The sequence below is a fragment of the Eucyclogobius newberryi genome, unplaced genomic scaffold (genome assembly GCF_026437365.1).
Source record: "Eucyclogobius newberryi isolate DKJ021-1_F unplaced genomic scaffold, fEucNew1.0.hap1 SCAF_20, whole genome shotgun sequence".
Classification (NCBI taxonomy): Eukaryota; Metazoa; Chordata; class Actinopteri; order Gobiiformes; family Gobiidae; genus Eucyclogobius; species Eucyclogobius newberryi.
Window position 1 is genome coordinate 5,193,362 of NW_027315835.1, and position 15,000 is coordinate 5,208,361.

General features: G+C 38.7%; 2 protein-coding genes across 2 annotated transcripts in view; both read left to right on the forward strand.

Moving 5' to 3' along the window:
* Positions 1-6,301, forward strand: part of ndr2 (nodal-related 2) — a 9,892-nt gene extending 3,591 nt beyond the window's left edge. Inside the window, exons 2-3 of the mRNA XM_072456766.1 lie at positions 3,578-4,356; positions 6,144-6,301. Of these exons, the coding sequence (XP_072312867.1) occupies positions 3,578-4,356; positions 6,144-6,296 (932 nt within the window). The 3' untranslated portion in view covers positions 6,297-6,301. The remainder of the gene's footprint in view (positions 1-3,577; positions 4,357-6,143) is intronic.
* Positions 6,302-9,163: 2,862 nt separating this feature from the next.
* lrrc20 (leucine rich repeat containing 20) lies at positions 9,164-13,729 on the forward strand. Its single transcript, XM_072456297.1, has 5 exons — positions 9,164-9,235; positions 9,722-9,807; positions 10,855-11,004; positions 11,962-12,129; positions 12,990-13,729. Exons 2-5 carry the CDS (start codon positions 9,738-9,740, stop codon positions 13,121-13,123), a joined length of 522 nt encoding a protein of 173 aa, XP_072312398.1. The 5' UTR covers positions 9,164-9,235; positions 9,722-9,737; the 3' UTR covers positions 13,124-13,729.
* The last annotated feature ends 1,271 nt before the right edge of the window (positions 13,730-15,000 follow it).

A 15,000-nucleotide genomic window follows, 5' to 3' on the forward strand; every position in this document is an offset into this window, starting at 1 on the left:
CTGGAGGTGCTGCTGGTGCTGGTGGTGCTGGTGCTGGAGGTGCTGGTGGTGCTGGTGCTGGAGGTGCTGGTGCTGGAGGTGCTGGTGGTGCTGGTGCTGGAGGTGCTGCTGGTGCTGGAGGTGGTGGTGGTGCTGCTGCTGCTGGTGGTGGTGGTGCTGGAGGTGCTGGTGGTGCTGGTGGTGGTGGTGCTGGAGGTGCTGCTGGTGCTGGTGGTGCTGGTGCTGGAGGTGCTGGTGGTGCTGGTGCTGGAGGTGCTGGTGCTGGAGGTGCTGGTGGTGCTGGTGCTGGAGGTGCTGGTGCTGGAGGTGCTGGTGGTGCTGGTGCTGGAGGTGCTGCTGGTGCTGGTGGTGGTGGTGCTGGAGGTGCTGGTGGTGGTGGTGCTGGAGGTGCTGGTGGTGCTGGTGGTGGTGGTGCTGGAGGTGCTGGTGGTGCTGGTGGTGCTGGTGGTGCTGGTGGTGGTGCTGGAGGTGGTATTGGAGGTGCTGGTGGTGCTGGTCTCCATTGGCTTCAGGTGTTGCGTGTTGGACTGAGGATATGCACGAGCCGCGCGGCAGTGACAAACGAGCCGCGTCGTGTTTGCGTCGAAAAGGGATGAATATTATAATAACTTTATTCCTTTAATTACCAAAGAACAGAATTCATAAACAAAGGAACTTGTTTTGGTGAATCTGTGCAACATAAAACACTGACAAATGATAAAAGAACATGTATGAAATCAAAAAAGCGCATGCTTTAAAGAAAAAAATAATTATAGTCTGCTATTGGATAAAAATAAAAAAAGGCTTACTATGTACACAAAATGTACAGTTTATCTTAAGTTCTCTCTTATTTTTTGGGTGTTTTGTTTTTATGATTATGATACTAATAATAATTTGAAAAACGAATCGAAACGGATTAACGCTCATTTTATTCCTTTTTATTTTATTTGTTTATGTTTTTCTGTTGTGATGTTCTTTAAAAATAGTAATAAAATAAATAAAATGGATTAATAATGAGCAAAATAAAACGTTGAAAAAAGACGAAATAAAAGAAAAGGGAGGAGAGACAGACGCTTATTTGCGCCTTTGCTCAGCGGCTTCAGCCGGGACGTCCCACTGTGGAGGGGAAATATTTGATGAGCGGCGGGATTAATTTGTACCGCACCTGTTTGGTCAAAGGCAGAGGTCAATATTGGCGACAGAACGGTACAAATTGGTTTGAGATAAACTCGTCCGTGGCTCGTTACAGCTCGACGCGCCGCATCATGATAACGAGTCTTATCAAACAGGCAATTTACATCAGCAAATGGTGTTCAGCAGGAGCAATGCCTCAAGAAAGGTCCAGTTTAGGCTCTAAAATGTCAGTTTAGGCTATAATGTGTCAGTTAAGGCTGTAATATGTCAGTTAAGGCTGTAATATGTCAGTTTAGGCTATAATGTGTCAGTTTAGGCTGTAATATGTCAGTTTAGGCTGTAAAATGTCAGTTTAGGCTATAATATGTCAGTTTAGGCTGTAAAATGTCAGTTTAGGCTATAATATGTCAGTTAAGGCTGTAATATGTCAGTTTAGGCTGTAAAATGTCAGTTTAGGCTATAATGTGTCAGTTTAGGCTGTAATATGTCAGTTAAGGCTCTAAAATGTCAGTTTAGGCTATAATGTGTCAGTTTAGGCTATAATGTGTCAGTTAAGGCTGTAATATGTCAGTTTAGGCTGTAATATGTCAGTTTAGGCTGTAAAATGTCAGTTAAGGCTGTAATATGTCAGTTAAGGCTGTAATATGTCAGTTAAGGCTGTAATATGTCAGTTTAGGCTGTAAAATGTCAGTTTAGGCTGTAATATGTCAGTTTAGGCTGTAAAATGTCAGTTTAGGCTGTAATATGTCAGTTTAGGCTGTAATATGTCAGTTTAGGCTGTAAAATGTCAGTTTAGGCTATAATATGTCAGTTTAGGCTGTAAAATGTCAGTTTAGGCTATAATATGTCAGTTAAGGCTGTAATATGTCAGTTTAGGCTGTAAAATGTCAGTTTAGGCTGTAATATGTCAGTTTAGGCTGTAAAATGTCAGTTTAGGCTATAAAAATGGCTTGTCGCGGTTTTGCAATGTGATTATCAATTCATTGTATTTGATATGTCACAATTTTTGAAGAACAAATACATTTTAAGGACAGTGTTTCTTGGTTAAACCGCAGCCTGCACAAGCGTGATATGAAATGCATGGATTTTAATGGGTTAATAATCATCTAAAGCGTGAAAATAATGTTAATCATTTAAAATACTCAATATCAACACTGAAGTACCCAATCTAGTATCACAATATGTCGATATTTCAATATTTTAGCTCATCTAAAGTCCGTTTAAAGTTTTAACTATTATTGTAAATATGTTTCCATAGGACAAATATCCAGCTTTAAAGCTTAGATACAGAGTAATATATATAAAAAATACAAATGTTAGATCTCAATTATAGAATAAAACTGTGTTGAAGAATAATATAAAATGTCAACACTTTTGTTTGCATTAATCACACGACGAGAACGAGGCAAATACATGAGTTTATTAGTGGTATATTGTTATATTGTTAATTTTGACCATTATATTTTCATGTTTTAATGATATTTATGTCCAAAGTCCTTCAAAAAGATGCAATTTGATTAAAAAAGAAAAAAAACATAGATAATACTAAATTTCACCTGCTTGTCTCGTGTTATAGCAGCTTATTTATCTCCATGGAGACAAGCTCCACCAGGCGAAGGTACAGGTCAGATCTGTGGAGAGACGAGCCTGGTTTCATTTTGTTTGTTTGTTGGATAGATAATGTAATACTGCGGAACATTCCAGATGAAGCAATAACATGCCCATGGAGACTAGAACAATTTAATAGTGCAAATTTAAGTTGGCGAAATATAATATAAAAGCGAACATAACATCATGCAATTATCCAGTATCCACATTTTTGTAAGACAGATATAGATGCAATGACTAAAGACGTGTTTAGTCGTTTTTAAATGTATAATTAAGATAAGATAATTATGCCTCCAGGTCCGTTTATTTTCATTCTTATTTTGGCTCAAATCTGTCAAACATTTGCGTTTCTCCCTCTAAACATAATTTGTGCAGTAATATACTTCTCAAATAGATGAAATGTAAACAAAAGCAACATTAACAATAAAACATCCATTATTATCATTTAAATTGAAAAAAGTGTCAACTAAAGCATTAAGAAAATTAAAATGGCACCACTTTTAACCTCACGTTGTGTCCTGACTTTGGTTTAACCTCTCGTCGTGTCCTGACTTTGGTTTAACCTCTCGTCGTGTCCTGACTTTGGTTTAACCTCACGTCGTGTCCTGACTTTGGTTTAACCTCACGTCGTGTCCTGACTTTGGTTTAACCTCACGTCGTGTCCTGACTTTGGTTTAACCTCTCGTTGTGTCCTGACTTTGGTTTAACCTCTCGTCGTGTCCTGACTTTGGTTTAACCTCTCGTTGTGTCCTGACTTTGGTTTAACCTCTCGTTGTGTCCTGACTTTGGTTTAACCTCACGTCGTGTCCTGACTTTGGTTTAACCTCTCGTTTTGTCCTGACTTTGGTTTCTTCAGGCCTGGCGTACAGAGAAACCCGCTGGGTCGCCACCTTCGACCTCCACGCGCTGCTGTCCGACCGGCAGATCCAGGCGGCCGAGCTGCGCATCCGACTCCCGCGGCACCGCCACGTCGCCAACGCCACCGTGGACGTCTACCACCGCCGCGCCTGCCACCGCCCGCCCGAGTGGCCCTGCCCGGAGCAGCGCCTGGTGGGCACGCTCGACCGCTCCGCCCTGGTCGCCGCGTCCCAGAGCTGGAAGGTCTACAACATCACGTCGCCGCTGCTGGGCTGGCTGCGGGGCAGGAAGCCCGGCAGGGTCCGGCGCGGGCGACTCGCCAAGAGGAGGGCCCCGGCAAGGTCGAAGCGAGACCCGGCGAGCGACCCGGCGAGCGACCCGGCGAGCGACCCGGCGGCGAGCGATCCGGCGGCGAGCGATCCGGCGGCGAGCGACCCGGCAGCGAGCGACCGGGCGCTGCTGGTGGTGTTCTCGCACACCGACTCGGGCGGTGGCGCCAAGCCCAAAGCCAGCCTGCTCCACACGGCCGAGCAGTCCAAGTTCCTGTCGCCGGCGGAGGTCAAGAGGGCGAGGCACAAGAAGCGGCGGAGTAGGCGCGGGCACAGCGGGCACCGGGCGCCGCTGTGCAGGCGCGTGGACCTGCTCGTGGACTTCCACCAGATCGGGTGGGGGTCCTGGATCGTGTTCCCCAAGCGGTACAACGCGTACAGGTGCGAGGGCTCGTGTCCCGGGCCGCTCGGCGAACACCTCAACCCGACCAACCACGCCTACATGCAGGTGAGTCCTGTTACACACAGGTACATTTACTGTCAAGAGCCTTTCACGTACAATCGGAGTAGTTTTCAGATACTGCTTACTTCTACTTGAGTCACGTACTCGACAGCGTAACAGGCGTTTCACATCGATTCTGTCGAGACGATGGTGGAAAAGGCCATTTCCATGTTATACAAATGTAGGATTATAAATGTGACTTTTTCGACCAGTGTAGTTTCCTTTTATGCCTTTTTAAGATAGAACAATGTGACAAAAGTATTATTCGTCGTATTAGTTCATTGTTTAGTTTGGTTTAGACTGTGGCGGGACAAAATTAGACCATGTGAGGGCCGTAGTCGCCTTTATCACGGGAAAACACTGGTGTAACAGTACTCAAAGTTTTGGCTCAAAAGTTTTAAGTTGACAGTTTTAAATAACTTTAACGTTTGCGCTCCACAGATATGATTAATTTAGCAAAAAAATAACAATAAATCTGTCCTTTGACATTAGATTTTGTGCATTATTTAATGTTTTGTCATTCCAATTACTATAAATCTGAGGTCAGGTCCAGACAATTACACAATTACTCTAACTTGAGTATACTTTCCATTACTTAGCATTACTTTTACTTGAGTAACTTCTTAGACACTAATTACCAGTAGTACTTCCACTTGAAGATACAAAAGATATAATCAAATCGACTGAAATTGTATTGATTTTTGTGGTTTCTGGATTCAGATCTGTTTTTTGATTGACAGATTTACTCTTACTTAACTATGTAACTCGTCTCCATGGAGATATTATGACCGAAATGTTCCTTATCATGGCATAAACGCAAACTGGATCTAGCGTTACCTGTGTATTTCATAGCAAAAATACCTTGCAAATCTAGTTCCTCCACAGATATGACGCGTAACTCTGGTGTCTGGTGGCAGCGCTTGCTTGTCTCCGTGGTGGGTAGAGAACACTGTGGAACATTCTAGGCAGAGCGATAACATCGCCGTGGAGACAAGCAGGTGGCAGCCCTTCAACCAGAGGAACAGAAAAACTTTGGATTTATTTATAATTACCCTAATTAAGAATTTAAAATGTAGCCCAAAATTTAATGTAATAAGAAATAAAACTACCGTAATTATATACATTTGTGTTGTATAAAAAATCATGTTCTCTCAATCTTTATCCAGCCAACACTTACCAGATATACCACAAAAAATCTAACGAGGGAAATTTTCATCATCAACCAAACTTAATTTTAGAAACTTATCTCAAACTATTTTCTAAAAAACAGTTTGTTGATGAAAAATATTCAAATCTTCACCTATACAGGAAGTGGAAACCATAAATCTTTATATGAACTAGTTACAGTCTGTAAGTAAGTAAGTAAGTAGTAAGTACATTTTAGTTGTATAGCACCTTTCACAGGCAGAAGTCACAAAGTGCTTCACAAAAACACAGAATAAAACAATAAAAACACTAAAAGCACCGTCCTGAAGCGAGTTTGATCAGTGAGTGCTCCACAGGGACTGCACTTTGGGCCTGGAATGTTTTCTTCCATCGAGCACAATGTATTTTTGTGTGAAATCAAATTCCTCAAACATCGACCTACAGCTTTCAAAAAACCTCACGGAAATCCTCAAACCTGAATGTTAGCGTTAGCCGCGCTCTGGGCCTGCGCTAGCTCCGCTCTAGCTCTCACCGCGCTTGTATTAACATCGTGCAATACTGAAACTCATGAACCATTATCTCTATTTGAAACATTGCGTAACTTTACATGACTAACCCCTTTGTTTGTTTGTTTGTTTGTGTTGCAGAGTCTGTTCAAGCATTTCCACCCGGACCGCGCGGCCTCGCCGTGCTGCGCGCCGACCAAAATGAGCCCGCTGAGCATGCTGTATTACGAAAACGGAGAAATGCTACTGCGGCATCACGAGGACATGATCGTGGACGAGTGCGGATGCCAGTGACGCCAAAACCACGCTCGACACTTAAAGCTAACGGAAAAGCGCTTTGACTTTCATCACTGTGCACTGGGAGGAGCTAAAGAAAGGAGGAACTAAAGAAAGGAGGAACTAAAGAAAGGAGGAGCTAAAGAAAGGAGGAACTAAAGAAAGGAGGAACTAAAGAAAGGAGGAGCTAAAGAAAGGAGGAACTAAAGAAAGGAGGAACTAAAGAAAGGAGGAGCTAAAGAAAGGAGGAACTAAAGAAAGGCTGCGTTCACATTTGCACAAAGAACACGTCGAAACTGGGACCGAACTGAGTCTTCATCTGGACCAAACTGAGTCTTCATCTGGACCAAACCGAGTCTTCATCTGGACCAAACTGAGTCTTCATCTGGACCAAACCGGAACCAAACCGAGTCTTCATCTGGACCAAACCGAGTCTTCATCTGGACCAAACCGAGTCTTCATCTGGACCAAACCAGGACCAAACCGATTCTTCATCTAGACCAAACCGAGTCTTCATCTGGACTAAACCGAGTCTTCATCTGGACCAAACCGAGTCTTCATCTGGACCAAACCGAGTCTTCATCTGGACCAAACCAGGACCAAACCGATTCTTCATCTAGACCAAACCGAGTCTTCATCTGGACTAAACCGAGTCTTCATCTGGACCAAACCGAGTCTTCATCTGGACCAAACCGAGTCTTCATCTGGACCAAACCGGGACCAAACCGATTCTTCATCTAGACCAAACCGAGCCTTCATCTGGACTAAAACTGGACTAAACCGAGTCTTCTTCTGGACCAAACCGAGTCTTCATCTGGACTAAACCGAGTCTTCATCTGGACTAAACCGAGTCTTCATCTGGACTAAACCGGGACTAAACCGAGTCTTCATCTGGACTAAACCGGGTGTGAACGCAGCTTTCATGGGCCAAATGTGTCTCTGTTGTGAAACGTGTCGTGATTTTCCAGCACTCGTGTGACACAAAGAACTGTGAATGTATTTGTATTTAATGTAAATATCAAAGAATATGTATTTATCATTTTGACGGTTTAATAAATGTGTTTCATAAAGTCGTTGTCATTACTATAAAAACAGTTACTTTACAGATGGTCCAAAGTCCTCAAAATGGCGTCCATGACATTAAAACATCATGTGATCAAAAAATGTAAAATCGTAAAATTGTGAGTCTTCAAGGAGGAATCTAAATTTTAAGTAATTTTTCATAATTATAATATATTCTTCCTACCGTTAGCAGCTTATTTTGCACCTATTTTAAATGTTTTATGGCAATGTAGGCCGTGAACAAAAGTAAAATATGTTATTTCTTACAGTAGTTGTCATAATTACTTATTATTATTACTTATTTCCGTTTCCTATTTAATTTCCATTTAGTCCCAGTTTAGTCCCGATTCTACTGCGTGTGGCGTGCTGTCGACGTCCCGCTCGCCATTGTGGACGTTCAGAAAGCGTGTAAAGCTGACCCGACACCCCCCTTTGGGCACTTGACCCGCCTGAAATATGTGGCCCATTGTGGACGTACAACACACAGGAACGTGCCAGAGCCGTGCGGGACGCAGCCAGAGCGAGGCCTTTACATCAAGAGCCACGGTACGGTTCAAATTTACTTTTGTATTTTAGCGCGATAATGGCGTAAGTTAAGTGTCGCGATAACACGGTCTGAAGTGTGATGCGTTGCCACGGAGAAATATCACTATGGACGATGACTCTTGAAAGTAGGATTATGTGAGTAAGAGTACGATACTGTGAAAGAAACGTCAATAAATAGCAAATCAAGCAGTTATTGTGAGTTCTATGGCGTCTATAATGTGACATAACTGATCGTTAACAGCTCAAATGTTGTAATATAGGCATAATCGGACAAAAAAGTACAAAACTATTCACATACGGTGCAGAGAAAATGTACACGCAATAAGTATCGAGCCATTGATTGAACAATGCAGTGATTATTAGTTATACAGACTCTAAAACACACAGAAAAACTACTTTTGGAATAACAAAGACAGCTACATTACGAAATAAAAATGTAAAAAAAAGAAGAGTCGCTTTCTGGTTTCCATCAAAACTACAAGTTATTAGAAAATATTTATATCTAGGAACCGTCAGTCACCGTATTTCTACTTTTAATTGGTCAAAATGTATTTAAAAATCTAAACTTTTTTACATTATTGACACGATACTTAAAATATTGCTTAAGATCTCTTACATACAGTAGTTTGTTTTTAATTATTTATGATCTGTCCGGGCATTTTAGCCGAATAGAAAGGTATGAAGGTTATTTGGGGTTTTTATTACAATTTCTATTTTTTTGACATCGAATTTTTTTGACATAGAATTTATTTATTTTTTACATTGAATCTAGTAAAAAATATTCATTGTATATAAATACGATAAAAAAATAAAAAATTCGATTAAATAAAATGATATAAAACAAAATATGATGTCAAAAAATTCGTCATAAAAGCACAAATTAACCTTTATATAAAAGGCTTTGAATGGCATTTGATCTGAACAATAAAAACAAAAAACAAAACGTAAATAAATATACAGTGTTTATTTCATTCTTTACACGGGTTACAAACAGTCACCTATAAGTAAAAAATAAATATTTGAATATGTAATAATGCGTTTATTCATAATGTATTATCGTGAGTGACGTAGAAATGACGTAACGCGCATGGTTCAAGATACTTCCTGTTTAGCTAGCAGCAGCAACTATAACTTTTGTACTTTTTTAAACACTTATACCGGTTCTGTCACTGCAGCGTGTTGATTTTAATGTTATTTTATTTATTCTGAGTGATTATTTTATTTGCGTGAACAAAACTCGCACATTTCTTGTTCCTCGGGGCTAAAAATAGTCGCGCTATTTACGGCCGGAGCTACATGCTAACAGCTACATGCTAACAGCTGCTCGAGGCTGCAGTGAGCGTGTCTGAGTATGTTCTGTCACTTTTACACTTTATATGTTCGTTTTGTTCTCTTTTTAAAATGTTATACTCGTAATGTTGAGCACAAATAGTGTAAAATAGTTGTACTTATCCTTTGGTGTGTTTGATATTAGCTTGTTTTGTTAAATGAATGAAAAAAGTGCCACTGCAGCTGAAGTTTTCACATAAAACTAAAGTATTTTATGTGTGACAATGGCCAGAATTGCACCTATTTAAAATGTAGAAATCAGAAAATTTGTTGACATATTATATACTAAAAAAGTATTTTTATTTTATTTTGTATTAGAGTAATCTCGATCTTACTGGTGTAAAAAATGTCTTTGAATTAGATCTCAACAAACCCCTTTTATTGCTTTAAGGGCTGATCTTTATGTCTCTATATTATACTGTCTAATACTTATGATCTTTAAGCAATACTCTATGTACAAATGTGTAGAATAACAGTGCGATAACGCAGTGTCTGTTTCTTTTCAGGCTGGAGTGAAGGGAAATGGCTGAATCGGTGGCAAAAGTGGCTCGAAGGATCAACGCCACGGCCGAGGAGGGAAAAGACTCTCTGGGTGACGTTTATGTCGCACGATATTGCGTTCAGTTCAGACGTGGAGACTATCGTTGCACAAACTGCCTAAAAACGAGCTGGACAAAACACTGGTCGTATAAACTATGCTTTATGCGCCTGGTATCGTCATAATCTTTCCCCGCGGCGACTTATAGACAACAAGAATGGCGTTAAAATGGTTAAAATGTGGATGAAAAGGGTAGAAAAGATAAGATAAGCCTTTATTTGTCCCACAATGGGGAAATTCTAGTGTTACAACACAGATAAGGCACATAAGTAAATAATAAAAAACAGATAACTTATAAAAACACCCTTGTAGAAAAGCTCTTATAAAACTTATAAAAAAACCTCTTATACTCTTAATAAAAAAAAAATAATAACAATAGTAACACTCTTATTTACAGCTGTTATTTTCCATATGTAAATACACTATTATAAATAATTATGGCAATAATTAAAATGGAAATGTTATAATAAACATCAATACCATGAACAAAATAAAAATAAAATATAAACAATTGTGATGGACAAAATAACGAGTGAAAATGTATATATATAACAATGGACAACATTGTATATAAAATATATATATATTAATAAAAATAAAAACAATAATAATGAATACATAATTAAAAAAATAATAATAATATATGTTTTCATTAATAAATAAAATCATTTTGGAAATAAATATATGGTCCACTAAAACACATTGAAATACTAGTGTTGTTTTTGCTTTATTTTTTATATATTTTCTACGTATGATGTATCAATGTTACTTAGTTAGTTTTTTAGTTTGTTAGTTTTTTAGTTTGTTCGTTTTTTAGTTTGTTTGTTTTTTAGTTTGTTTGTTTTTTGTTTATAAATTTGTGATGAAAGTGGAATATTTTAGTTTAGTTTTGCAACCATATTGTTACGTGAATGTCTTTTGCCGCTGCAGCTTCTCTCTGTTGTTTCATATTTCGACAGCAGGTGGCAGCAAACTTTTGCGCTATCACTTGGCTGCAAAGCGACGCTTTTCTCACTCCCCGTGGCTTCTTCTCGTTCACAGACCTGTCGAACTGTAACCTCATCTCGTTCCCCGACGGCGTGTTCAAGGTCCTGAGCGGCGTCACGGAGAACATCAGGACCGTCTCGCTGGCCGACAACGAGATGAAGACCATAAGCGCCAAGTTCTGCTCCATTTTCACGCAGCTCAGAGGTAAAAACAACAGCAACGGTGCAATATAATAATACAACCAGCGACGACAGGACAATAACTACCGTATATTCCAGAGTATAAGTCGCACCAGCAAAAAAATGCATCATACAGAAGAAAAAAACATATATAAGTTGCACTGGAGTATGAAATGCAGTTGCAAGTGTGAAAATAACAAATAATATCACATATAAGTCGCTCCAGAGTATATAAGTATAAATATAAGTATAAGTCGCACCCCGGCCAAAACTATGGAAAAAAAGTGTGACTTATAGTCCGGAAAATACGGTAAACGCAATTAAATATGTGTAATATAATAATACATGTGATTCTATACATGACAGGTGTTTACGATTTTCTAATTATGACTTTATTTGGTGTATTTGTACCTGTTGTACATATGAATTATAGTTTTACATCAATCGAGCAGGTATTTGTGGAGAAAACGCTGAAAAATCTGTAGAAAATGACAGGAAGTGACATCACATCAGGGACACTCATTACAGTCAAAGTTTATGCAGAATTTACACAAAATAAACAACTTTTTTGACCCTCTAAACATTAATTCAACAAAATAAAGTCGCTCTCATATATTTGTATTTGTCAAATTAAAAAAAAGAGTATAAAAAATGTAAAAAAGTATAAAAAAAAGTGACATTAGATGAGTTTTGGCCCAGTGTTTGCTGCATCATTTCCTACTATGATGTCATCAATTACAAACAGGAAGTGAAATTATAAACCTAAAAAATGTGCTTTTCTGGGATAACATTTAAAAAAAAAAATTGGGGGCAAAATTCTAAATATATTGATCTTAACTGCATTTTAGTTCAGTGAGTGATGCGACCTGCAGGGGGCGCTTCAGCACGTTAAACTGAATCGTTGCGCTTCTTGTCATTGCTCTGTAGCGTTTTATCAATTGAATAAGTTAAAAACCTTTTTCCATTGCCGACCTCTGGACAGAGCTGGATCTCCATGGCAACGTCCTGACCAAGCTGCCCGACGCCGTGGTGCAGCTGGAGCACCTGAGCAGCATCGACCTGTCCGGGAACAGGTTCAGCCAGTTCCCTGAGAAGCTGACGGAGCTGAAGGAGCTGGAGCGGATCTCACTGGAGGGGAACACCATCACGGGTACTGCAACCACACCCACTACTTCATGTACTGCAGTACTCTTAATATAATCCAGCAGCTGAAGTATTATCACTGTTATACCAATGATAATGGACTTTAAGGCAACAAAAAGCGTCTTATTTAAAGATCAAACTATTATTTTAGCTTTAAACCCCGTATTATTAGCATTATAAAGCACAAATGTGAAACAAGAAGCTTATTTTTATGTTTTAATTTGTAAATGCATTTAATTATTTTTTTACTTACTTATTTACACATTTCAACATTTATTTTAGTTTTTATGTGTTAGTATGTTTTATTTGAGCTTTACACCCTGTAGTATTAGCATTATAAAGCACAAATATGGGGAAAAAATATGTAAATGCATGTCTTTATTTATTTATCCACCTATTTTATTTAATTATCTATTTTTTTAAATGTATTTATTTACAAATGCATTCTTATTTTTATGCATTTCCAATTATATCAATTTTTGTTCTTACTTTTCAGGTTAAACAGCGCCACCACCTGCTAAATTTATCTAAAATCACAGCCTTTTTGGGGGAATAACAGTGTATAATGTGGCAAATATTGTCCGTTGTGGTTTTACTTTCTATTTTGGGTCATAAAAATCAACGATATAAAGGAATAAAAGCCATTTTAAATGCCATAAATCATAAACATTGACAATAAAGTCAAAAGAAATGACAAAGTTAGCAGTTATTGTTGGAAAATGTTGGAGAAAGACTTGTAGAAGGTGAAGAAGTTGGATTATTTGCAGGATTTGTTACATTTTCTGGACGACACAAACACAATAAACGGAGCGATTAAACGTCTAAACTGTGAGTGTAACGCGGATATTAAACCCGTCTCCTCCTCAGATTTCCCGGCGGAGCGTCTGTTTTCGATGCCGTCCCTGAAAGTGCTGGACCTCCGAGCGAACCCTGTGAGCGCAGAGACCCTCGGCGCTCTGCAGACCCCGCCCCACATTCAACTGCTCGTCTCTGAACCCTGAAAAACAACCCGTGACGCGCAGTGTTCTTGCTGGGCGGAGGTTGAAGGATGGCGGCGGGTGATCTTACCTGGCGGCATCTTTTGGGCGTGGCGGTGACCAGCTGAAGTGGGCGGCCGCCGTGCTCAAACCCCTCAGCGAGAACACTGACGCCGTGTGTTTTTGTGAGCCTTTTTGCCTTTGCCTTCGGATCAAGAGCAAGCAGGGACTACCTCAAATCGCGTTAAAAGCCGGGTTTTATGGATATTTTATGGTCATTTTTTGAGTTTCTGGGATATTCTGCAGTATTTTTGAAGAGCTAAAGACATTTTATCGTGAAATTGAACATGAAACACGCTCGTTTTAATCATCGAAACAGTGAAATTGTAGCACTTTCACACACAAATACTGGATATATTGACGCAGCAGCCCGTGATATAAATACTGTACTTCAGTGTCATGATCTAATGGTACAAAAAGACAGATTTATGAATGAATTAATACACATCTTACACTTTTTCTCAAATTTACCAATGAAAAAAGTTCAGACGGACAAGTGCAATTTGTATTTATATATAATTTTTCTTCCTTTTTGTGCTTTTATTTTTAACTTACATTAATTGGAAGAACTTCTGGTCAAATGCTGTATTTATATCTTTTGATACACTGTTTTAATCATGGTATAAAAGCTGCTACTCTGAACTTCTCTCCTCGTCTTTTTGTCTTTTTTGTCTTGTTGCAATGTGTTTTGTCTCCACCAGAGGGCGACAAAGAGTGACACAAACGTCCATCACTAACCGTGTTTATGACAGTATTTTAACAACAATAACAGCGTTTAAACATTAACAGTTTGTGTTTCAGGCGTCGCTGGATCTACTTTTGTGCCACGGAGCTGGAAAAACACTCGAAATCAACAGTTTTATGTCGTGAAAGTGTTTCAAAGGAGCAAAAACAACAAAACTAAACCTGTGACTGAAATAAAAACAGCAATTAACTTTATATATGTATTATATTTCATGAACTGAAACGTTTCCAAAGTGCTGCACACGGAACATTAAATACATTTGTTCTACCAGTGCTCCAAAGAATAAATATAATACAACACAAAATAATAAAATAGTGAAATGTGGAAATAAAAACCCTAAAACAACATGAATAATCTAAATAAAAAAAACTGGCTAAAAACAACAAATGGAATAAAACTGTAAAATATATAAAATTACAAATAATAAAATAAGTAAAACTATTATTATAAAATAAAACGGCATCACTACAATGCAACAATATTGTGTCTAATTTGCATATTATTTTGCTTTTTGAAATGAATCCTGTTTAATCTGAAGCTCTCAACTTTGTCTGGGTTTGTTTTTATGTCACACATTATAATAACTAGACCAGGTTGTCCATAACCATTATTTTATCTGCACATAGAGACTTTTAAGGTACATTTTTGATCAAATAAATGCTGAAATATTGTGACTTGACGGCTTCTGGACAGAAAATATCTACAAATAATGTTCATCATTTCTGAAAATCTGAAATTGTTCATACTTTTTCTACATTTTGATTTGAAAATGCCACAGTCTTTGTTCTTTGTTGCCCTAAACTACATTTTTAGTCACCTTAATGATGCATGAACAAAGACTTAATTCATTATGTTTGTTATGTTTATGTTTAGTAACGACTTTATTAATGAATCCACTGACTCTAAACCCTTTAAAGTTCATATTAAAGGTTCTGCTGTTTTTATAATTCTGACTTAGTTTAACGTTATAGAACCTGTGGTCAATATTTATCACAGTTTTACTTCCATAAGTTGCCGTTTGTGAAGACATTTTGAAAAATAGGAGTTTAAAATGACAGGAAGTGGAGCTGAATCCCTCTATGATGTCATCAGTGTG

Bases quoted from the DNA above. Each gene is read 5' to 3' on its own strand.
- lrrc20 (XM_072456297.1), top strand. From the start codon at position 9,738: ATGGCTGAATCGGTGGCAAAAGTGGCTCGAAGGATCAACGCCACGGCC. The intron at 9,808-10,854 runs GTGACGTTTATG...TCTCGTTCACAG, and splicing joins GGAGGGAAAAGACTCTCTGG to ACCTGTCGAACTGTAACCTC. The intron at 12,130-12,989 runs GTACTGCAACCA...TCTCCTCCTCAG, and splicing joins GGAGGGGAACACCATCACGG to ATTTCCCGGCGGAGCGTCTG.